Below are 25,084 nucleotides of genomic sequence, written 5' to 3' on the forward strand. Positions count from 1 at the left end.
TAGATTTCTAAAATGTTTAATATAATAACAGAAAATATATAAATACAGATGGGCAGTCAAGTACAAATATATATATATATATATAATTTTTTACTGAGCAGTTTCATAGAGACCTAAACATAAGGTTTGAGGCAGTAAAAGTGTTCATGGAAGGAGCTGGCAGAGAAGATTTTTTTCCATCCTCCAAACAGCCTGTCACTTGCCCCAAACTCCTCTCTGAGAACCAGGAAACAAATAGTCTCAGGATGGACTGCTGCAGTGACTAGGGGGAATCAGGAAAATTCACCTTTCTCTCCCTGCTCCACTGATGAGAGCCAGCAGAAGACAGAGCAACGGGCAATTGTATCAAATTTTCTTCTGTGCCTACAATGTCCTATCCTATGGCACAGTTTGCCAGTGAGGGCCTCCTGACATGTTTCAGAACAGATGGTTTGGGAAAGGGGAAAATGAGAAAAGATTTGCTCTGCTTTGTCAAATCATTCCACAATCTCTTCAAATGGCTCCACCCATAATCACAACAAAACTAAAAATCAGCCTGGCTTTGATTCTTAGTCACTGCTAGAAGAGTCTGAACTATCCGAAGAGGAGTCTCTTTTCTTTTTTCTTTTTTTCTTCTCCTTTTTGTGATGCTTTCTTTTCTTGGATTTACTCTTTTTCTCCTTCTTTTCCTTCTTGTGGCATTTCTGTTTTTTTGACTTGGTCTCATCTTCTTCTGTGGTACTTGATGAATAAGATCTATAAACACAGGAATGTAGATTATTTCCTAGAACAGGTTAATAGTGAGAACACAACAGGTTAGAATTGAGTTTATGGCTAGACTTATTCTAATAAACACACCATAGTTCACTTAGACCCCTTTCATTCAACCGCAATGAATGCCAAACAAACAGCATAAACACTGACATGGCAGATAGTGTGACAGTGAGCCAGTGCAGGGCGCCTCTCCACCGGCAGAAATTATGCCGATGGAGGGGTGGGGGCCGTTCGCACGGGAGCAAGCGGCCCCGCAGAAGCCGGTGGAGAAGAGGTGGCTTCGCACGGAGCCGCCTCTTCTGCACCCCCCCCCCAGCAGAAAATGTTGGGGTAGAAAATGTTGACAGGGAGAAATTTTTCTCTCTTTCTCACAATACTAGAACCAGGGACCATTCATTGAAAATGCAGGGGGGGGGGGGGAGAGAATAAGGACTAATAAAAGGAAACATTTTTTCACGCAACGTGTGATTGGTGTTTGGAATATGCTGCCACAGGAGGTGGTGATGGCTACTAACCTGGATAGCTTAAAAAAGGGCTTGGACAGGTTTATGGAGGAGAAGTCGATCTATGGCTACCAATCTTGATCCTCCTTGATCTGAGATCTGAGGTGCTTGGGAGCAACAGCTGCAGAAGGCCATTGCTTTCGCATCCTGCATGTGAGCTCCCAAAGGCACCTGGTGGGCCACTGAGAGTAGCAGAGAGCTGGACTAGATGGACTCTGGTCTGATCCAGTTGGCTTGTCCTTATGTTCTTAGATTGCAAGTGATTTTCCCTGCAACTCTCATCAGCTTCATTTACAGAAATTATACTAAGGATCTTCTAAAGCACTTTCCTGGCATTTGCAACATGTGATAGAAAAGCTTTTTAAACAATACCTCTTTCTTCCTTTCTTCTGTTTCAATTTCTCTTTGCTTTTCTTCTTAGGCCTTTTCTTTTCTTCTTCCTCAGCAATAGCTGCAGATTCAAAATGTGAAATTTTATAGTTATCTTGAATCAGGTAATTTAAAATTCTACGTATCTAATGAAAAAAATTATGATCCAGTTCTACTGCACCCTACTATGCAGCAAGACACAACTCCTCAAAAGATAAAAGGACATTAAGATGCAGTAGTTAAAAAGCAACAACTTAGATTGTCAAGTTGCCGTACTCAATGAAGCATAACCTTTCCTCCTCACCTCATATGAGCACAACATACAGTGAGCATTAACATGATCTACAACATGCCAGGAGGTGCCATGGATCAACGGTAGAGCCTTTCCTTGCACACAGAAGGGCTCAGACTTAATCCCTGGCATCTCCAGCTAAAAAGTCCAGGTAGCAAAATGATATGAAAGACCTCTGCTGGAGACCTTAGACAGCTGCTGCCAGTCAGAGTACACAATGGTTACATTGATGGACCAAGAGTCTGATTCAGTATCAGGCAACTTCATGTATTCATGGCCATTTATACACTTGTGGCCTACCCCACAATGAGTGTATATTCCCTTGGGGCCAGACTCTTGGTTATGCACATGTTTTTCCCCTCCTGAACTCACGATGCTGCAGATTAGAGAAGCCCCACAGTTTTGAAAGGGGGTAAAGTGTGACTTTTTTTCCTGCCTGTGCAGGGAAAGTAAAGCAGAGCAATATGTGCTTGGCTTCCTTTGGGTTTTTGCTCTTCCCCGCCTTCCCTTATTATTCTGGCATTTCTGGCAGATGGATGGGGATTCTTTCTTTATTTTGATGCTTTCAGTCTATCGCAGGAGACATAGATGGTTAAAGCCACTTTTTAAAAAAGAAAACAAAAAGGCAGCAAACAACCTCCCGACCAATGTCCAAAGCTTGTGGAATTAATACAAGTTTTTTCACGGGCTGCCTCTTTTGACCCAGTTGATTCTCCTAGCCCAGGGGTAGGGAACCTGCGGCTCTCCAGATGTTCAGGAACTACAATTCCCATCAGCCTCTGTCAGCATGGCCAATTGGCCATGCTGGTAGGGGCTGATGGGAATTGTAGTTCCTGAACATCTGGAGAGCTGCAGGTTCCCTACCCCTGTCCTAGCCCATACCCCAAAGTTCCAGCTTCCCTCTGGAATAATGTATTCCTTTCCTTCATTTCGTAAGCAGTCTACAGAAGGGTGTGATTTTTACCATGCTAATGATAAAATGAAGTAAAAGGTCATTCTGGAGTTCCCCATTAGCTGACCCCTTTATTTACAAGATACAGAACATTCCCTCATATATCTAGGGAACTCTGTTATTACCAGGGAGCTAGCCTCGAGCCTTCTTTATCTACTATGAATTAGTATATAAACATTCCATAAGGTCAAATCTTGCAATGTAGGACAGCTTGTTTTTAAAATAAGCAACTAACAAAACATTTCATTCTTTACAACAATTGTTTAAGGCAGGGGGGGGGGGGGTTCAACTCACTGGTCTCTCTCAGGAGCACCAAAAACAGAGCCCCTGAGGATGACTAGAGTGGACAGGTAAGTTCATTTGGGAGAAGATGGCCCTTGATGCTGAATCCAACAACTCTTCCCGGCTGTGGCCTCTGGCAATTGGGTTTTAGCAGCCCACTTCCTCAGATGACAGAGGTTCCATTTAGTCATCATAGCCACCTTGAATATGTCTAGCCCCCTGCAAAAATATCTTAGCTACTTGACATCTCCCTTCAAATTCCCAGGTGACCTCTCCAGCAGTTTCGCATAGATCTTAAAAAGCATGATGAACAAGAAGGAACTTTGCAGGCATAAATGCCACAGGACCTAGCAGTAACCCCCAGAACCACCTTTTGGGAATCAGTTTGTGAAATACGAGTAGAACCACTAAGCCATGATGCCCCACCCAACCCAGCCAAACTCTCCAGAAGGATATAATAATTGATCCAGGAGAATCAACATGGAGGCACTCCCCCAATCATAGGCCAGTCAATCATTAGTCCTACAGTGGTAATACAAAGACAATTAGTTTAGATTTCACTTATATATATATATATATCTCAGTGAGTAGCTGGTTCATGCAAACAAGAATGGAGAAAATCACCCAGGAACAAGACTCAAAGTTTTCAATGTTGCCTGGCTTAAGTCATACTCATTTTTTGTGTCATGCAACTTTATGTGTAAGAAATGAGTCAGTATAAGGAAACATATTAGGAGAAACACAAGAAAGACAAAGAAGCAGGAGATAGTCGAAAGTCTAAAACTTACTTTTTTTCTCTGGTATAGCCTGCAGCTTACTCAGTTCCTCCTCTTCGCTGTCTTCACTGCTTGTACTGCTGACATCTAAAACAATATCTCTTTTTGGGTCCACCCGGAGAAAGTTTCGACATTCAAACGTAAGGTGGCCCGCTAGGTGAAAATGAACAGAAAAGAAATTTAGGAAAATCCAACAACATAAAACAGTAAGGGCTATTTGTGCTCTGGAATGGCTAAAGCAACTAACCCTCAAAATGAATAATAAAAAAATTTCAATAAAAATGTCAATAAAATATTCAATAAAATTTCATCCAGCAAAATTAATGCAACTTACTTCAAAATAAATGCTTTAAGGCTCACAGCTTCAATTCAGTTTCAGTGTTCTGCTGACAGAGCACACTGTGTCAATATTATGGGAAACCATTTTGGTACAATCAAACTATACTGCTCCAAGGAACTCAAGATAGTGTTGCTGGGTCTGCTCCATTTAATTTCTAGTCAGATATTCAAGCCTTAATACAACCAAACAATGCCAGATCAAGCTAATGACACTTAACTGCAATAAAACCTTAGGCAAATCTTACAGATAACTTTAAATTTATGCTGATACTTACGATAGCCACATTTCTTGCACCCTGCCCTAATGTTGTCTTTATTTCCTCCTGATAAAAAAAAACCAGATTTCATATTAACCTTGGGAGAGAGAGAAAATATATAATACACAAAGATGGGAGTGATCATCCAAGCACAATTTTACCAGTTTCTAATTCTAATACAGCAGCAAATAAATAAATTAATTATAAGTCATATACAGTTATTAAGCTATATGAATTTGTATGATGTGCCATCAAGTCTCTTTGACTTAAAGTGACCCTATAAATTAATGAGCCCCCAAAACATTCTATCGTTAATAGCCTTGCTCAGGTCTTGAAAACCGCGGGCTTTGGTTTCCTTGACTAAGTCAATCCATTTCAGATTGGGTCTTACTCTTTTCCTGCTGTGTTCAACTTTTCCTAGTGTTTTGTCTTTTCTGGTGACCCTTGTCTTTCATAAGGATATATTAAACTGTACAGTACACTAAAATCTTCACTAATACAGCCTCAGACATTTTCGCACAAAATTTTTGAATACCAGTAATAAAAATCTTGCCTTAAGAAACAGTTGGCTAGGAGGAACGTTTTAGCTATAATTCCATGACCAAATCAAAATTGGACTCAATTCATCATTCCTTCCAACCACCACTTGACATTAGAAATTAATTTTCAACTTACAAGAAATAAAGATGGAAACTTTTTAATTACACATATAGAAACATAACATTTTTCAATTTCCAGACATAGGTGGTAACAATGAAATAATATAGAAGGCTAGCAAAGCTGACAGCTCTCACTGATAGTATCCATGAACTGCCAAGCCAAACAGATCTGGCAAGGAAGTTAACATATGAATGCACAAAGGCTAAAAGAACAGGTGCTATCCATCACTACCTGAATGTCAGTTGCTACAAGTACAACATTTTGTTAATAGTAATTATAATTTCTACTCAGGTTACAAGTTACTTAACTGGTTGGGAGCAGCTGTTCCAATCAGCCACTAAAAATACTGCTTTGCCGGGTAGGCCCTATTCCACTCCCAAGCCTTTACCAGGGGTTGCCACCTTTTCCTGGAGAGGGCTTGCTTTCTCTATGGGTAAATCGCTGCCACTACCTGACCACTTGAGGAACCGCCCACTGGGGAGGATCAGGGCTCCCCAGCTTCCTTTCCAACTCTGAGGCCTAGCCTCAGTTTCCCCTGGTTCCCCTCTCCTGGGTTCCATAGGGCAGATTGGAGGCCCTGGATGAATAGCTGCTTGCCAACTGCCAGTGTAATCCAGGGGCCCTCCTATTCCGAAAGCGTATCCAAAACGGCGGAGGTCTACATGGTACAGAGAACTATTCCCCACATCTAAGGTTCAAAAGTATTTATTAAAAATGAAATGGTTACAAGTATGTTTTAGCACTGCACCAGATCAAGCAAGGGTTTCCAAAAAAAAAAGAGATATAAACACAAATCCTCTATCCCTTAATTTAAACATACCCTAGCAGTTGATACAAGAGGGTAGGCGCTTAAAGCTTAGAAGGTTACAATTCTCACAGAGTTCCCATTACCTGGAAGGCTAAGTGAGCTTCTTGGGTAAGCACATGGTCCAAAAATGGCTGCTCTCTCCAGAGCCCAGGCAAGAGGTCTGCTCCCTTCAGTGACCCAGAAGAGAGCTCGCCCTTCTGTTCCCACCAATTTTATCAGTCCCCAGGCCCCACCCCTCTTTCAGGGTCAGTCTGGGTTAAAATATATTCTTCCCCTAGGTCAGGTAGCTCTTTCTGATGTCCCTCTGGCATTTTCAAGTCCTCCAAATTTCAGCAGAAACTAAGGATACTTGCCAATAGCACCGACAGTCTTTCAGACCATCCAAACAACCATTAGTGCTCTCTGGTCTCAGATACTCAGATAATACAGTATATGTAATACAGAACAAACACACATGCCATGATGTGCAGCAGGATCTGCAAAAGAAAAAGCTCTACTTCACCAGCTTAATGTGTAACAAGGATTTTAAAAATCCATAGGTTTTTCACCACCTTTAAAATGTCATTCTCAATACCCTCTACCATGCGCTCCTCCTAGTGATTAACTCAACTTAATTTTTAATCATACCTCCTAACATCAGGCTTTACTGAACGTGGACTACGGAGCAAAAAGTGCCTACAAAGTTTTTCCAATCATTGGGTTTTTCTTCTAAAGAACACATTAAAAGTACATTACCAAAGCCCTGCATGCCAAATACTAGTAAGTTAAAGATACTGGAGATTCTGGATTTTGGACGTTCGCCATGTTTTCAACACTCACAAACCAAGATTTGAGCTCCCAGTCCCCAACTTCCTTTGTTGCGTGCGTCTCACACCAGATAGGAGTGAAGAAAAGAAGTTTCGGATCCCCAAGATCTCTACCTAGCGTGTAAGGCTGTCCGGGCTAACCCTCCCTCTGCTTGACCTTCGGCAGCTCACCTGGCAGCGCCATAAAGCCCCCAAACCCGAAACACCTTCTCACGGAGCACTCGCCAAATCCCACTCTCGGCTGGGCACCTCCGCCGTGGCAAAACTTTTCCGCCGGAAGGTTTTGAGCGGGGCACCAAGTAGTATACCACGAGGAAGACAAGTGGGGGAAAAACTAGTGCGGGCAAGCCAGGATACTGAAAGCAACCAGACGTGCATCCTTCACTGACCATGCAGTGTAAAGGACATTTAGAGTCTCTTCGTTGGGAGACTGCGAAGGCTTTTCCGGACCGTATCACATAAATCTGCACCACAAAATTCCCCTCCCGTCCTGCAGCCAAATGAGGCTGCCCTTCTCAGCCCGCTAATCCCAGCAAGGAGAGGCGGGTTTCCTGGTTGACTGATACTTCTGCACATCATTGGGAATACAGGGAAAACTTTCCAGCTTCTACCTGAACACTAATCCCTACCGCACAAATTAATAATTGTTAACTGTAGCTTATGATGTTTACTTTGGTTATTGACATGCTTTATTGTGGGAAGCAGCCGGGTGGGTGGAGAGTTGTACCCACTGCCTCCCACGAGCAGGGAGAATAGCTTTGTAGCCTTTACGTGTTCGCTGCGAAGCAAATGCTACTGATATCCAGTCCACGTACAGCCGTTTGAAAGAAATCCTATTGACTTCAACAGGGCGTACTTCCAAGTGAAGACCCATATGTGGATTCCGATCAGCATATTTATAACGAATTGCATAGCAGCGCGTTTTCATACTCCAGAACTTCTGCCTAGCTTTCAGTTTTCCTCCAGTCGCAGCACAGTGAGCAACTCCACACCCCAATCCACGTCGGATAAAAACATTCCGGGCAACGCTTTTCGGCCGGAAGTCTTTGCATCGTACACAGCGGGCTGTACCAACAGCGAACAGGGAGAACATTTCGAGATGATGGCGCTGCTGAGGATTACATCAAAGAACAGATTCCTTGACTTGCTGTTTTTGGCATATTTTGTCTTTGATGATACCGGATGGAGAGGGTTTTTTCATCGGCTTTAGAGTGGAGAACTGTTTTCTTTCTCCCCTTCTTAGTGCAAGATGGTAACTCCCAACATGGTGGCAAGCCACCACCCCCGGCCAATAACTGGGTTCTCTTTCCGTGGAGAGAAGAGAATGTGTGTTTCCTGCCTAACTCGGGCTTAATCGCGCAGTGGACGGCCTGTTCACATCATGAGCAATATTTACATCCAGGAACCGCCGACTAACGGCAAGGTGAGGTTTGTTTATGCCTGGAGTTAAATTCGTCTACTACCTCGAAGGGAGGCTGGTGGAGCTACGTTGCTGTGCCTTATTTTGAGGAAATGTCGCTTGTTTGGACTTACTGTGTGGGTCCTGGAAATCGTCTGGAATTCCAACTGATTTCTATATCAACATCAGTTCTCTGGAGGAAATGGCAACTTTAGAGAGGGGACTCTTATAGGATCACATTCCTCCTGGGCATCCTCCTCTTCCCAAAGTTTGCCCTATCCAGGTACCACCCCCAAACCTCCAGCAACTTCCAAATCTGCATTTGGTAATCCTAAAACAGTGCAATGTTACTCCAGTCAAAACCCACTAATTTTTATGGTTTTACACTGGAATAATTGAATAGAGTTGCACTGTCAGTTTTAAGCAATTAAGACTGTAGTCTTTTGCATTTTAATAACAAAGCTTGTACTGACTAACAACACTAGTCTTGTTTATGAGTTCCAGAGAATGTTCATCCAGTCTGTGTTATGAACATTAAATAGTTGTCATAGTGCACATTTCCAGCTGAATCTGTGGTTGAAACCACACATTTACCCAATCACTAATACCATGCTGCATTTGTAAAGTGAACTCATGTGGATTCTTTCTTACAAAAAGATGTTTGTGTATTCACTGTAATATGGGAACAGGGCTACTGTGAAATTTTAAAGCAAACAAAATGAAATCCCAATGCCCTTTACAAGGATTGTTTCATCAATACTTTTTTGTGCACATGAACAAATCAGACAGACTCATCTCAGGCATCTGCTAAGAATGGTTAAGTGTGTGAACCAGATGGTCATGGAAATAGCTAAGAAAAATCGTGTGACCACAATGGTACTTTCATTAGTCTCCATAATGATAACCGTTCCTGCTGATTTTATTCATATAAACACTGGCCTGAGATATGGTAATCAGCCCTAAGAAGTTATATATTAACAATTTGTCATGTCTATTCTTAACACTATTGCTGTGTTTTGAAATGCCGTGTGTAACTTGTGTTCTCAACTTTTTTTTCTTAGAAGGTGAGAGGCAGTATAGAAATTTGTTATATAAGTAGAAACCCAACACATGGTACTACTTCATTTGCTGTATCTGTCGCTTGAGAAGAGCTTCACTTAGTTGAATTTCTGCTTGCCATGTAATTCCATTTACTGTAACTCCACTTTAAAATTCATAATTGCCCTGGAATACATTTCCCTTGATAAATTTTGGTCTGGCTGTTTTTGCTGAAGTTCTGTATAACCACAGAGTAAAATAATACTGTCCACATTCCTCTGAATGTGGTTGTTTAAACTGAAACTCTATGGCAGCGATGGCGAACCTTTCTGAGACCAAGTGCCCAAATTGCAACTCAAACCCTACTTATTTATCGCAAAGTGCTAACCCGGCAATTTAACCTGAATGCTGAGGTTTTAGTTTAGAAAAAACCGGTTGACTCCCTCTTCCTCCGCCCCACCCGCTCGAGAAGGGGCCAGCCTGCTGTAGCCTCCAGCAAATCCCGCATGCACCGCTCTGTGCCTCTCTAGCATCTCTGCCTCCTCTGCACCCCAACCCGGGCAGCAGCCACCCAGAGCACAGGCACCAGGCCCGCCAGCCAAGACCTCCCTACTCACTGCGGTGTGTTCACATCAAGCTCAGTGGCCCAGGCCATCTTAGATGTGTGGGGTGTGTGCGTGATTTTCCGCCCCCCACATGATGAACTCTGTGTGTGCGTGCCCACAGAGAGGACTCCGAGTACCACCTCTGGCACCCGTGCCATAGGTTCTCCATCACTGCTCTATGGCGACTGCTTCTTCTCTGTTCTCATTTTATTGGCATGTTTATATGATTTGTATGCCCTCTGACTTCTGCTAACTGTTCTTTGCTGCTGCTTTTGTTAATTGCTTTCATGAGGACATATACTATGCTATCCTTGAAAAGATATTCACCACATCTGTACTATAACCCGGGAACCAGCCACTCATATTAGAAGTGTATCAAGTTGTATGAGCTTGTATGTGCAAATCGATGATTACAGGTTTGTGTGTGATTTTGGTGAGGAGAATTTCGTAGTGCAAGGGGCCCTGAATGTACATTTGCCCCATCGTTCCCTATTAAATAAGGGTTTCTTTTTCTGAAAAGCAAAGAACTCCTGATGAACGCTAGTCTATGCTCGAGTGCTTTTGCACCTGTTGTGCTCAAGAAATTAATTGGCTTCGTTTTTAGCTGCTGGTGTTCTGGTAATCTCAGTTTGTCTGGGACATTGGTAGAGATGGAAAGGATAAGAATTCAACTTCTTCTCAAAATGCTTTTCTGAGAATTTGGAATGGCTATGGCTAACCATGCAAACCTCAACTGGGAACATCAAAGGCCCATTTTACCTGAAGTGTCACATCTTGTTCCAGGCAAAGTTAGGTTCAGTCTCTCCTTCCCCCTACATCAGTGGAAATGGAGAAGCAGGGTGACTGTTAAAATTTGAAAGTAATTTTTACTAGTTGTTTAAAATAGTTCTGAGATAGCTGTATCTGTATGGGATGAAGGGTGATTAAGGTTGCTTCTTGTAAGGGGTGGGGAAAGGGTTAGGGTCACGTGCAGTGGTAGGATTCAAATAATTTAACAACCAGTTCCGGTGGTGGGATTCAAATAATTTAACAACTGGTTGTTTACAAGCACCATTTTATCAACCAGTTCTGTCGAAGTGGTCGAACCTGCTGAATCCTACAACTGGTCACGTGCATCCCTCCTGTACAGTGGGTGAGGGTGTACTGAATAGGGAAACAATAAGGTCAGACAGTTGTGGGGTGGGGGGGGGGGAAGTGATGGACAGAAGGTTGTTCTGCTCCTGATGGGAAAGCCAGCCACTCAGCTGAGCCCATAGGAGAGCTGCTCCAGCATCTTTGAGAAGGGGGATGAGATGTTAAAGGGAACACAGGAGAAAAGGGAGTTGAGCTCTGCCGTAAGGAAAGAGCAGGGACTGCTGAGGTCTGACTCAGGAAAAAGAGCAGACAGAGTGAAGGGCAGCTCTGCTCTCTAGGATGAACAGACCTTGTACAAGTTAGTCTGACTCTTAGGGAAGAGCAGGCTGGTGTCAGTCGAATTCTGAGCGCATGTGAGACAATCCAACTTAGTGACTAGTCAGTAAAAGCTTGTTTGTGCCTGAAAGCATTAAAGAAAATTCTAACTATTCTCTAGAGCAGGGGTAGGGAACCTGCGGCTCTCCAGATGTTCAGGAACTACAATTCCCATCAGCCTCTGTCAGCATGGCCAATTGGCCATGCTGGTAGGGGCTGATGGGAATTGTAGTTCCTGAACATCTGGAGAGCCGCAGGTTCCCTACCCCTGCTCTAGAGCCATAACTAATTTAAATGTATGTGCCCTAGCCAGGTTTCTCCTTTGTCTGCCTGGACTAGCCTGTAATTAAATAAATCTTCTTTAATGTTTATATTCAAATCCTGCTTAAGTGATCTCCATAAACTCCTTGGATAGAACAATTCTTATCTCATGGCTGCGAACCAAAAGCCTGTTCATTCACTACCTTTGGAACACTTTGTAACTGAGGGGAAGGTTTCTAGTTCAAAACAAATCTAAAATCCCCAAAATCTTAGGAGAATTGTGTGCTCCGTAATTAGAAGAAAAGGCCTATCATTTTTTTTTTTGGGGGGGGGGGTGAGAGTAGGAAGAAGATTAGAACTTTGCATCCCTCCCTTCCCTACTGTTCAAACTTTATGTACTGTTACCTAGCTTATAATAAATTTTAAGCAGCACTTTACTCATACTTTTTGCCAGTGATGATAGCACCACAATTTGATGGTATTCTCACAGCATATAAAAAGATAAATTTTATGCATATAATTCCCCCCCCCCCCCCGGCAGATGGGGGATGGTGGCCAGAGGCTGAGCTGTCCATGCTCTCTTTACTGGGCTACCCTTAGGTGCCCCACTGGCCTTGGACTTTTGTCCTTTGGCAGGTGCCATCTACAATGTGAATCAGGCTTGAAGGGATTAAAAACCCCAAGTAAAGCTCAAAAAGGAGAGAGTGGATGGTTAAGGCTGCCTGTGCAGATAAACGTTCAGGTAAGTCAAACAAGAGTTTGTGTAGGCAGGAGAGCCTCAGGAAATAAACCAACTGGCGTTAAACCACACTGGTAGAAAGCCCACAGCAGTCCCTGAAAACGCAGCAGGGACATCCTAATTACCAGAAGACTCTAAAAATAGGACTCTTTACCTCTGTCCTCAAAACTTAAGATGTGAAGTCTGCCTTGTAAATAGCAGCCTATTCTCTGCCACAGAGCTTTATAGTGAAATTTCAGGTCATGGAAGTTCCAACCACTCTTGATTTATGAAAGCAGCAGACAAGAATGCAAATCTTAAAATTGGTCAAGCCACTCATGCATGGAACTTTCTTCTTTGCACACTTCAACAATATTCTTGATCAGGGGTGGGGAATGTTCGGTAGCAACTGAAATTGTCGTTATACCTGCAAATGGCAAGTTGTGTATATTAGAATTTGTATTTGTAAAATGGACTTTTATTCTTCTGTAGGTTTTATTGAAAACAACAGCTGGAGATATTGATATTGAGCTATGGTCAAAAGAAGCCCCCAAAGCATGTCGGAACTTTGTTCAGCTTTGTATGGAAGGTAAGGATTACACCTGGTTATTTGCTTGCATTTTATTTTGCTTGTTTAAAGATAACAGATTTGAAGAGGAATGCCTAGTCTTTAATGGGCTCCTTTGGAACGGCTTAAGCTTGACCTTACCATATGGTTAGGAAGCCTAGACATGAGGCACAGTTAAAAATGCCAAGGAGAACCATTCTATGGACAACATTTATGATTTTTTTGACCTGGAAAATGTATGATGGTTTGACCAGGAAAAGAGAAACTTTCCCCTTTTGTGTGTGTTGACAACTTTTTCAATGTGAGGTTTTTGAAGAAATTAAAAAAAATCCAGAATTCTCCTGATGAAAACTGTGAAGTCTGCTAAACCATCCTTATGCAAATCTTCTTTTCAGATTACTATGACAACACGATATTTCATAGGGTTGTACCTGAATTTATTGTGCAAGGAGGTGATCCAACTGGCACTGGGTCAGGAGGAGAGTCCATCTATGGAGCCCCTTTCAAGGTAGAGTTCTGGTTCACCTATTCTTCATTTAATTAACTTTATGTTTGGAATAGATGTATAAAGAAAAGTACAATCCAGCATCAGTCAGCCATGTTTAACTTCCAGATTTCAACAGGAGAGTTTTAAATATGGTTAATTAAAACTAAAGGGTATAACTTTGGCTGGCTCATGCTCAGAATTTTCAAGGTTTCTGCTTCTAGCCAGTTTCAGAACTCTGTATGTATAATCACGTCCTAGATTCTGGTTGTAAAAACCAGCCAATTAATAATCAGGAAGGCATTCTTAAGGCTTGGACTGAACTGACAAGCTTGTTGAACATGCCCTGCGAGGAAAACAGTCTCAGGCCTTTCAAGTTTTCTGTGTGTAAATGCCAGTGATCTCGAGAGGGTTTTTAATTAATTAGTCCTTCTCGTTAAATGAAGCTTGCAATTGTGTTGTGGCTTGGAAACGAACAATTGCTTACCACTTGCTAAGTGGGGGAGAGGAAGAAAAATGAGCTCTTGAACTCATTGCCTGTGACGCAATTGAAAAGTTTCTTTAACTGTATGATATCAAAGACACCACTTCATTTCCCAGCTCCTTAAATTGGGATTTGGTTTTTGTGCATCACGTATAATGTTTCAAAGTATCACTTGATTTATAATGATATAAGCACAACCAGTGTTTGAAACAGAACAGGTGTTGTTCTGATCTAGAGGCTAGCTGTAAACATTGTTTTTTTGCTGCAAGTCTGTTGAATGAAGATGAGCCAATTAAACTAGTTCACTAATTGTTGCTGCTCTTTAATTTGCAGGATGAATTCCATTCACGATTGCGCTTTAATCGACGAGGGCTGGTTGCCATGGCAAACGCTGGGCCTCATGATAATGGCAGTCAGTTCTTCTTTACTTTGGGTCGCGCAGATGAACTTAACAACAAACACACCATCTTTGGAAAGGTTTGCAAGGCTCCTCTCCAAAACCTCATTATTTGTCAGTCTGAGTTCATAGTGGGGTTTTGTTCTTGTGCAGAAACCTTTACTGAGTATCTAGCAAGAGCTTGTCAAACTTTTTGGATGTGAAACTGAAATCACTAAGCAAAAGAAGAATAGTCTTGTGACTTTTCATTCTTTTTTTAAAAAAGGAAGACAGTATTATTTCAGCTGAGATGGTAAGGACAGCATGAAAGGTAGAAAAAGGAGGAAAGGGGAGTTTAATTGTAGATTGATGTAGAAGAGAACAAAAATATAAAGTATAGCCTCCTTCCCAAAGGTGGGACCCCTAGGCAATCAGTGGCTAATTCCGCACATGGAGAGTAATTCACTTTCAAACTGCTTTCAGTGCTCTTTGAAGCTGTGCGGAATGGCAAAATCCACTTGCAAACAGTTGTGAAAGTGGTTTGAAAATGCATTATTTTGCGTGTGCGGAAGGGGCCAGTCATTTGAAGTCAGGCCAGATTGTGCCATAAGCAGACTGATGTTAGTTGAAGAGCAAATGACTTTCAACCAACATTGAAAATGATGCTGTGGGGGGGGGGATCTACCCTAAAACAGCATCACTTTTAATGTTGTTTAAACTAGGGAGCCCAGATTCTCCCTTTAAGGTGGATTTAAAAGGAGAATCTGGGCTCTCTAGTTTAAACAACATTAATAGTAATGCTGTTTCAGGGTGGATTTCCCCCCCTTCAAAAATAGCATCACTTTCAATTTTGAATAAACTTGGGAGCCCTGGTTGTGTTCAGATTTGTCTTTTGGGGCGCGTTCTATAATATGATGGTGACTTTGAGATGACCTGGTGCAAAAAATGTTGTTTGGTCATGGTGGGGGAGGGTGGCCTCCTATATGGGGTGGGAGGCAGAAAGATTTTTGTCCCAGGTTCCATTTTCCCTTGCTATGCCTCTGCATGGAATGGAGGATCCAACACAGTGAAACAAACTTGCTAATTATCAAACAGGATGTCAGAAGTCTTTGAATTAGAAATGAATACATTACGCCTAGCACAGGAATCTTTTGTTTCTAAAGACTGCATTTCTTGTCCAAACACAGTTTTATGCATACATTTACTTAAACTAGTTTTTATTACACTCTTTAAGTATATATTCCCTGCTTTTCTTGACTTTGGCTGTTATTGATTGAATGTAAAATAAAGTATGCTGTATCAACATTTGTGTGTGTGTGCGCGCGTGTGTGCGTGCGTGCAAAGGTGGCCTGCAAGGAAAGGGAAGGGGACGGTGGGAGGGGACCCGGCATCTGGACATGGCCCACCCACCCTAGCAGAGGGAGGGGGAGGGGTGCCATGCAAAGGAAGGGGAGTGAGGGAGGGGTGGCATGCAAGGGAGGAAGGGAGAGGGGAATGAACTTAAATTGGTGGCTTCAGAATAGGTTTTAAAAGACTCTTCTAATTTGGCAGATTACTGGAGATACGATATATAATATGTTACGACTTACAGAGGTTGAAATTGGCTCAGATGAAAGACCAGTCAATCCACATAAAATAAAAAGTACAGAGGTAGGTATAAATTGCTATGAAACAGATTAAAGTCTGCAATTTTCCCCTTTGCTTCCCAATGTGCTAGGATATACATGAATTTGTTTTTGCTTCCAAGTAGTGATCAGAATGAGCTATTTACATACCTATATGTTCTGAACCTACAAATTGCATCTCTATCTGCATATTGTATAACAACTTTATAAAATGTAATTGAATGTTAAGTCCTCTGGAGCCAACCATATCAATTCAACCAACCCTTCGTCAATAGAACATCTTTACAGTACAGTCTTATGCAGAATTACTCCAGTCTCCATCTGTCAGCATTAGTGGGACTAGACTGGAGTAACTCTGCCTGTCAGTATTTTAAAAACTGAAGACATTTGTACCTTGCTTTTTCTAAGCCTACGTCAAGATAAAACAGTATTTCAAATCACGTAAAATGAAAAGCTCAAGAATTAATGCAATTTGGTTGCAACAAAGCTTCACAGAAATGAAGATTAATCTCATAACCAACCTATTCACTTCAGGAACCAAAGGCTTTGCAAAATTAAAGGACTTGACAACCCCTTGAGAATGCCATCATGGACACAGAGTTTCTGGCCTTGCCCATCCCTGTTCCTGTCTGCTGGTGATTTCATGGAGCAGAGCTTGATCTGACATTCAGTATAACTGCTTCTGCAAGGAGAACTATTCCCTAAAATATGTGAAGTCCCACCTTGTGAAGGTTTCAAAATAAGTTCCAGTTTCTACAAGCAGTCCCAGAAGTTACGGGCAACCATAATTATGGCAGTAAAACTGGTTGTATGCATTCTCCCACCACCCACCACCCACCCCCCGTCCACCTTGCAAGTTGCTTTCAGGCCTGTATAGTTCCAGCTAAGGTTTCCTGAAGTGATTGATCTTTGAGATTACATAAAGAAGAATGGATTTTTCCATGTCTAAACAGAAGCCTGGGCTGCAAGTGCAAGCCCACCTTGGCTTCTAAACCAGATGGACAGCAGAGCTGATCGCAATGGCTGGGTCAGGGTCTTGTGGTCATTTCTGTCAGGACATCTTCCCCAGCCAGCTGACTTGGTGGCAGTTAGAATCCCCACAAGAGGGGGAGAGATGGAATTGACCTGTCCTCTCACTTCTGGGCCAGGCTCTCCTGCTCTGGTTGGACAATGAGCAGCCCTTCCCTCAAGTGTCTGTTTTAATCTGTGAGGGAGTAGAACAGTGCCGTGGTTGCTTTCCGTGTTCTAAATCAATTGGATGTGACTCAGCCCTGCCTCAGACGACCAGGTTGCCGCATGAGAAGCTGATCAGGTGTGTTTTGAAAACAATTGCTTTTCTCAAAAGAAATACTTTTTAAAAGATTTGAAAATGGATATTTTTTCTTGTAGGTTTTGTTTAATCCTTTTGATGACATAATTCCAAGAACCAGTAAGAAGCTGAAGAAAGAAAAACCAGTGGAAGAAGTAAAGAAGGCAAAATCCAAAGGCACAAAGTAATTATCCGTTGTGACATGGTACAGGGCTTTGACAGACTGTACAATTATATACAAAAAAATTAGAACTCAGTTATTTAACTCTGAATGAGAAAAGAGTTGTGTGAAGTAACAGAATCATACAATAGAAGGTTACAATAAATAAAGCTATATATGGTGGATGGAGAGGCTTTAGTTGAAAATTTGGAATATTTTAATCAACATAACTATTCTTTTGGTATTTGAAGAAATTCTTTCTTTTTGAATTTGAAGAAATTTTAGCTTGCTTTCATTTGGAGAAGAAGCTGAAGAGGAGGAAGTGGAAGTCAACAAAGTTAGCCAGGTAGTAGTTCCAGGCTGACAGCTTGGCTATTTCTGTACAATTTTTCCCCTTGCTTAGTTGGATCAGGACCTCCATTTTGTAGCAACAACTGTGATTTACGAGTGTTGTGAACAAATACATGATGTGGAACCCAACAAATTAAGATGAAACATGAGTGCAGGAAAGGAAAAAAAATCCCATAGTTTTATTCCACTGAAATGTGGTTGTACTTCAAAATGTTGTCAGGGGAGAACTTAGCCTTTTATATGAGTGGGTTTGAAGGTCGAGGAGTCTCTCTTAATCCATGGCAGCTGTATTTGGGTGGCATACCTTGTTGTGTGAAGGCTAGATTATATCGAACCTCTCCATAGTTGTGGATGTATCTGCCTGAATGTGTTGAGACAGCCTAGTTTATTTTATTTATTATTGGATTTATATACTGCGCTCAGGGCGGTGTACAAAATGAACATATACAGACAGGGCAAAGTTAAAACCAATACAAATATAATATAATCTCTGTCTCATTACTAAAACCAGTAAACAACAATACAACCAGCATCCGACAACTAAAACCAAACCCTCCCGGGGAACCCAAAAGGACCCCACTAAAATGGGCCACGTAATTAAAACAAAACAGAAAACAAGGGGAGGGGGGTAGGAGGCAGGGGACATCCTCAGCAGTCAACACCGCCCCCCCCCCCAAGCCCGGCAGAACAGCTCAGTCTTACAGGCCCTGGGGAACTCACCAAGGTCCCGCAGGGCCCGTACAGGTGGAGAGAGGCTGTTCCACCAGCCAGGGGCCAAAGCCATAAAAGCCCTGGCCCTAGTGGAGGCCAGCCACATCATAGAGTGTTAATTTGCTTGCTCCTGTCACATTTCCTATTTTCTGTGCAACTGAACACATATAGTTGCCTTTTACTGAATCAGACCATTGGCCCATCAAAGTCAGTACTGGCCGCAGCTCTCCAGGGTCTTTTCCATAACTCGAGATGCCACGGATTGAAGTGGAGACCTTCTGCATGCAAAGCAGATGCTCTACCACTGTTCTGTGGGCTTTTCCTGAAGATTCATGGATTTGGGGTTCTCTGTATATGAGGAATAACACGACAGGTCTTCACTGACAGTAGTGTTGGGTGGGATGAAATAAAGGTCTCACATTTTTCCCCCTGAATCTTTAGAGTATGAAAGGAAAAAGCAAAAGCAGCCACGACTTACTGAAAGACGATCCTCATCTGAGCTCAGTTCCTGCTATTGAAAGGTTAATATGCTACTTATTAAAATCAGCATATGTGTAACTTTGATACATCGGCTCTCTGTTGTAGCTTGCACTTGTGTCTGACCTAGCTGCTGTTCCATCATAAAACCAGTAGCATATCTGTCCCCACGCCCACCTCTTGTTCTTGAACTTGTGGCTGTCCTGCTGCCCAGCCCGCTTGATTTGATGCCAATTCTTGTAGGAGAGAAAAGCTGTGAATTGAACTTTCAGAAGTGGTTGTCAGAAAACCAGCAAAATAAAGTGATTATCACCTTGAACAGAGAGCCCCGGGGTGGTGGTGGTGGTTACATGAGTATTTGCCCTTCCCTGACATGCTTGTTATTTTGTGCATTTCTCCTCCGACTTTTTCTGTATTTGGTGATATCCTCGATTGGATTTTCAGTTTGAAATTCAAAAGTTCAAAAGGATTTTCAGTTTGAAATTCACCCCTTATGTCCCACATAGGCCACTGCGCTCGGCAGTGGCAGAATTGCTGGTGACCCCTAGCCCCACGACGATGCGGCTGGCCTCGACCCGGGCCAGGGCCTTTACGGCTCTGGCCCCAGCCTGGTGGAATACCTTACCCCCATCAGTCCGGGCCCTGCGGGATCTTGGCGAGTTCCGCAGGGCCTGTAAGACAGAATTATTCCACCGGGCCTTTGGAGAGGCTGGCCGCTGTTCTACTGCCCCCCACTGAAACTCTGCCGAATTTCCATCTTTGTCATCTCAGTTGGGCCTGCTATGACTCCATCTGGGCCCACCTGTTCCCTCCCTTTCTTCTTTCCTCTTTTCCCTTGCTTTTAGCCTTAGGAACGGGCGCCTGTTTGAACTGTTTTATACTGTTTGAATGGCTTGGATTGTTTAAATTATATGTAACTGCTGCCGGAGTTTTAATGTTTAAGTTATGTTGTTGAGTTGCTGTTAATAACAGCCATGTTGTTGAGCCGCCTCGAGCCCTTCGGGGAAGAGGCGGCCTATAAATCTAAAATATAAATAAATAAATGAAGGAAGGAAGGAAGGAAGGAAGGAAGGAAGGAAGGAAGGAAGGAAGGAAGGAAGGAAGGAAGGAAGGAAGGAAGGAAGGAAGGAAGGAAGGAAGGAAGGAAGGAAGGAAGGAAGGAAGGAAGGAAGGAAGGAAGGAAGGAAGGAAGGAAAGTGATGGACACTCACCAGAAAAAATGAAGCTCATAAATAATAGTCGAGCAATGAGTTTCTGCTCTGATTTGAATGGTCTAGGCTAGCACAATCTTGTCAGAGCTTAGAAGCTAAGCAGGGTCATCCCTGGTCAGTATTTGGATGGGAGGCCACCAAGGAATACCAAGGTCACAGAGGCAGGCAATGGCAAACTGCCTCTGAACATCTTTTGCCCTGAAAACTCTAAAGGGCCACCATAAATCAGCTGCATCCTGATGACGCTTTGCACACACACACTATTATATTCTAATAAAACCTTTCAGCACAACCAATAGAGTGCTCCTTTGTTCAGTATCATCTATCTCTTCTGTTTATAGGGCAAATTCTCACTGTGATTTTTGTATGACTCCTTCCCCTTCCTCCTTGCTCTCTCTCCCACTGCTGTGTTTCTCCCCTGTGTTTTTCTTTATCTCTCCCTGCCCCCTCCCCACTGTCTTTTGCAATCCGGGCTGTATAGTTAAATCTAGCTATATGTATTCCAAGCAGAATTGCTTTTACCTAGACCAGGGGTAGGGAACCTGCGGCTCTCCAGATGTTCAGGAACTACAATTCCCATCAGCCTCTGTCAGCATGGCCAATTGGCCATGCTGGTAGGGGCTGATGGGAATTGTAGTTCCTGAACATCTGGAGAGCCGCAGGTTCCCTACCCCTGACCTAGACTGTGTGTGTGTAAAGGGCTATCAAATTGCAGCTGGCTTATGGCAACCCTGTAGGGTTTTCAAGGCAGGAGACTTAACAAAGAAGAAGAGGAGTTTGAATTAATATCCCACTTTTCTCAACTGTAAGTAGTCTCAAAGCGGTTTACAAACCCCTTCCTCTCCCCACAACAGACACCTTAGGGTTGAGAAAGTTGTGAGAGAACTATGACTACTCCAAGGTTACCCAGCAGGCTTCATGTATAGGAGCAGGGAACCAAATTCAGTTCACCAGGTAAGAGTCCACTGCTCATGTGGAGGAGTGGAGAATCAAACCCAGTTCTCCAAATTAGAATCCACCACTCTTAACTATTACACTACGCTAGCTCAGAGGTGGTTTGCTATTGCTGTCTTCTGCATAACAACCCTTGTATTCCTTGGTGGTCTCCCATCCAAGTACAAACCATGGCCAACTCTGCTTAGCTTTTGAGGACTGACAAGATCAGGCTAGCCTGGGCCATCCAGATCAGGGTTCCTGGACTACTATATGCATAATAAATTGTACTCATGGCAGTAGCAGTTCTTGGGTATCACTGTGGCCCTTTCCGCACGGGGCCAAAAGCAGCGGCCCAGGGACGGAAAAACACCGGTCCCAGGGGAGCTGTTCTGTGCAGCGCCTGAGGGAGGTTTTTGGAAAGCGCCGCCTTCCCATTGGTGCGGTGCAAACAGCACTGTGCCAAAGACACCGCTTTCCTGTCCCCCCCCCCCCCTTGTCCTCCAGTGTCGGTCTGGAGGGCTGCTGAAACCCGACCACGCTGCCCTCCGACCCCTGGAGGTCGGAGGGCAGCATGGGCAGGTCCCTGCAGCACTCCAGACCGATGCTGGAGGACAAGGTGAGTGGGGGGGGGGATGCAGAAGAGGCGGCTCCGTGCAGCTCCGTCTCTTCTGCGCCGGCCTCTGTGGGGGCCACTTGCATGCTCCCGTGTGAACAGCCCCCTTCCCTCCACCGGCATAATTTCTGCCGGTGGAGAGACGCCTTTTCTGCCGTGCAAAAAGGGCCAGTGATAGGCACTGATAGAACAGTAGCAATTAATATGCTTCTGTTAATTCTAGCAAACTTTTGTGAAGATAAATGAGGACATACTCAGAGTTGTTTTTTTTAAGCATGATGCGGGCAGAGGTAGAAAGCCATGGTATAACTGATGGAGTTTAAAGAACGGGCAGTGGGTGGGTTAGCAATGTTTGCTACAGATTGTTCACCCTTGCTCTTCTAGCATGATTCTACTAATCAAGGTAAAGGAATATGATTTTTGGTCTGAAAACCCCATGAGTGGAGCTTATGCAGGTTTTAGTGGTACCCGTGTACTTCAAAATGCAGTTTTGATCTTATCCAAACAATTTTAATGTGTTTATCTTATCCAGACAATTTAATCTGTTTACACATGTTGTTTTGTCTTTCAGTGACAAAGCAAATGCAGTGCCCAATTCAGATGAGGTGAGTAGTGCTTCTGTAGTAATCTGGAGCCCTTTTCAACGTGTGGTTGTAATATTTGCTGGAAAACCTCAAACCTATGCAGTTGTGACATTTCTGAGAATGGTAACAAATTTAATAAAATAAATAACTCTTTAGGAGCTCATCATTGTTCCATCTAATATACTTCATACAATTGGGCAACTGCCAGAAATTAGTCAGAAACTGCCAGAAATTAGCCCCACAACTATTGCTACCTATGCTTTACTATGCATCAAGAATCATTCATCTTGTTAACCTAAGCAGAACAATACCCTTCTATGATGAAACCAAGCCTGGGAGAGTCAAGCTTGTTTCAGTAAAATCTAGGTCCTTTTCTCCAATGACTCCAACCAGCTGAATTTGCAACGATTTTTATTGGAAAACAGAAATAAAAGAAGTAAAACATAAATGCAGTTACAGAGATTGCTCAGCTGAATACATTCTTATGGATCTCTTGGGACATCCAGCCCAGAGGTGCCTCTCTTAGCTTAGCCCATGATAGAGTCACCTTGGTCTTTGTTCTTAGTCTCCAAGAAAACTTTCCCCCTTGCCATGCGGTCCGCAAAGCTTTTTGAAGTGCCTTATTGGGCATCTTTCTGTCCTGGGTAAATTTCCATGACCTTTTGGTTTCTCCATCTGGAGGTTTTGAGATCAAAGGCTGATTTTAACATATAGGTGTGATTCTGCTAGTTTTACAGTACTATTCCATCACACCTTCTAAGTACATTGATTTCAAGAGAATAATTTACTTTAGGATTGCACTGCGTCAGTGATATGAAAACATTTAACTCCACTGATATTAGCAGGACATAAGTGTTGGCTATAAACAGTGGGGTTTTCTTGAAGATTAGGAAGCTGTTCTAGCAAAGGCATCGATCCTTCTGAAATATCAATTGCACATTTAATAAATATGTATTAATAGCCACCATTGTTAGGGAGAACGAATTGATTTTAAACATTAAAACTGAGGAGGCTAGTCACAGCTGAATCTAGCTGTCCTGATCCCACAGGGAACTGGTAAGAAGACGGCTCAGTGAAAGAGCAAGTGAGCTCCAAACAGATGTTGAGAAATTCTTTGAAATACTTATACCATGTCTTTCTCATGCCTTTCACAATACTTATACCATGCCTTTCAAAGAAGCTCAAAAGTCCCAGCTTATCCTGCCTTGTTCCTATCACCCCTTTCCACATCCACACCTGATGGTCATTTGATTCCATGTTTGCATAAGAGCCTACAGATGGTGAAGCCAACAAGTTCTGCCTGGGCAACTGGATTTTGTAAAGCAGGAGTCTCTAATGTGGTACTTGTGGGTACCATGATGCCCCCTGACACCTTTTCTTACATCACCAAGTGTTTTTAGGAAGTGTGGGGCAAGAGAGCACTTTTGCTCAGCAAGGATCCTGATTGACTATTAGAGATTTGATTGACTGTACAGATATTTTTAACTGCTGTTTTGGCAGCGCTGCCCCCACAGCGCAAGGATCTATACTGTGGCTAAATGGCTGGCTTCGCCTCCCATGGCAACCATATGGTGCTGCATCCATCATGCCATGTCAGAATTCCGAATGTGTCCACAGACTCAAAGATTGAGGTCCCCTGTTTTAAAGTGCATAGATTCAGCTCACATGTACGGAACCTCTGAGTATTGAGCTTACAGAGGCGGCAAACCTCTGAATGCTGCTCCTGGGAGTAGGCCCCTTTGACCTGTTTGTATGGTTCTCCAAGGCAACTTCTTGATTGCTGTGTGAACTGTGTGATTGTTGGACTATATGGACCACTAGACTGATCAAGCTGGGTCTTATGTTCTTACAGAGAAATTGCATTCAATCATGATTCGTCGTTCTTAGGGCTCACATTTCCTCGTCTCCTCCTTGAAGAGTGCCTAACAATTATAGGAAATCTTTCTTTCCCTTAGATAAACGCTTCACTGTTTTTATCATACCCCTGCCCCGGCGTATATAACGAACTTTAATTAGAAATACATAACATGTTCTGTTAGTGAAATCAAGCATTCAGGTGTTTCTTTTTAAAAAGTGAATAAGGATGCTAACATTTTATAGCATTTGCTCAGGATGAAGAGGAAGACGAAAGCTATGATGACGAGGATGACATGGATGGGGACGAGAAACATCAAATGAAAGAACGCATTGCTCAGAAGTTAAAAAAAGATACTAATCTAACTGTTAAAAAACCTGCTAAAGAGGAAGAACCAGAGAAGAAAAGTAGCCGCAGGTGAGTTATGTGTTGCTTTATACTGATTGCCATGCATTGAATTTCTCATCTTTGGCATTAAATAAAATATAGAATGACTGGCTCTTGAGATTAGTCATGACAGCCCCTGGATTATTGGACCTCCCTTGGGAGACCCTCCTCCCTTTCAATCATTAGAAAGCAGCTGAATATAATCTTGTTCCTGACAGTGTTTGATTAGTAGATTAGTTCTTCTTCATGCCGGCAGTTTTAAGTTATTGATTTTTCCTAGTGATTTCTATGTATGTTTTGTTGTGTGTGTTTTTAACATTGTCAAGCCTCCTTGGGTTCCTATATGGTGAAAAGGCAACTATTAAATGTTTTGAATGAATAAAAAATATTCCCCAATGAAATCATTTTGTGAGATGTCGGTGCATCGCATTTTCATTTTATTTGCCACGTAAAGACTGACTTTAATGTGCGTATATTATATTATGCAAGTAGGAATTTGCAAGGACTTGCAGGAGGCATCTCATTTCCCCCTCTCCCCCTCTCCCACTATTTCCTGTTTCCCTTTTCCCTGCCCTTCTCCTGCTTCCTTCTCTTCTTAGGGTTGCCAGTTCCAAGTTGGGAAATTCCTGGAGATTGGGTAGAGCCTTAGGGGGCAAGGTTTGGGGGAGGGATGCAACTTCAGCATA

The 25,084-nt window shown here is 42.8% G+C and overlaps 2 protein-coding genes across 3 annotated transcripts in view; one reads left to right on the forward strand and one right to left on the reverse strand.

Annotated features, from left to right (window-relative positions):
* SREK1IP1 (SREK1 interacting protein 1) lies at positions 1 to 7,173 on the reverse strand. Its single transcript, XM_048504652.1, has 5 exons — positions 6,969 to 7,173; positions 4,542 to 4,589; positions 3,940 to 4,080; positions 1,629 to 1,707; positions 1 to 735 (listed from the first exon to the last, which is right to left on the reverse strand). Exons 1-5 carry the CDS (start codon positions 6,979 to 6,981, stop codon positions 549 to 551), a joined length of 468 nt encoding a protein of 155 aa, XP_048360609.1. The 5' UTR covers positions 6,982 to 7,173; the 3' UTR covers positions 1 to 548.
* An 861-nt stretch (positions 7,174 to 8,034) lies between these two features.
* CWC27 (CWC27 spliceosome associated cyclophilin) overlaps positions 8,035 to 25,084 on the forward strand; it is a 105,719-nt gene continuing 88,669 nt past the window's right edge. Inside the window, exons 1-10 of one of the 2 annotated variants that reach the window (XM_048503564.1) lie at positions 8,035 to 8,220; positions 12,760 to 12,856; positions 13,231 to 13,343; positions 14,137 to 14,280; positions 15,731 to 15,829; positions 17,194 to 17,297; positions 17,550 to 17,619; positions 18,777 to 18,856; positions 22,144 to 22,177; positions 24,268 to 24,428. In XM_048503564.1, the coding sequence (XP_048359521.1) occupies positions 8,179 to 8,220; positions 12,760 to 12,856; positions 13,231 to 13,343; positions 14,137 to 14,280; positions 15,731 to 15,829; positions 17,194 to 17,297; positions 17,550 to 17,619; positions 18,777 to 18,856; positions 22,144 to 22,177; positions 24,268 to 24,428 (944 nt within the window). In that variant the 5' untranslated portion in view covers positions 8,035 to 8,178. The remainder of the gene's footprint in view (positions 8,221 to 12,759; positions 12,857 to 13,230; positions 13,344 to 14,136; positions 14,281 to 15,730; positions 15,830 to 17,193; positions 17,298 to 17,549; positions 17,620 to 18,776; positions 18,857 to 22,143; positions 22,178 to 24,267; positions 24,429 to 25,084) is intronic. The other variant, XM_048503565.1, reaches the window with a different exon arrangement.

The sequence above is a fragment of the Sphaerodactylus townsendi genome, linkage group LG07, assembly GCF_021028975.2.
Source record: "Sphaerodactylus townsendi isolate TG3544 linkage group LG07, MPM_Stown_v2.3, whole genome shotgun sequence".
NCBI lineage: Eukaryota > Metazoa > Chordata > Lepidosauria > Squamata > Sphaerodactylidae > Sphaerodactylus > Sphaerodactylus townsendi.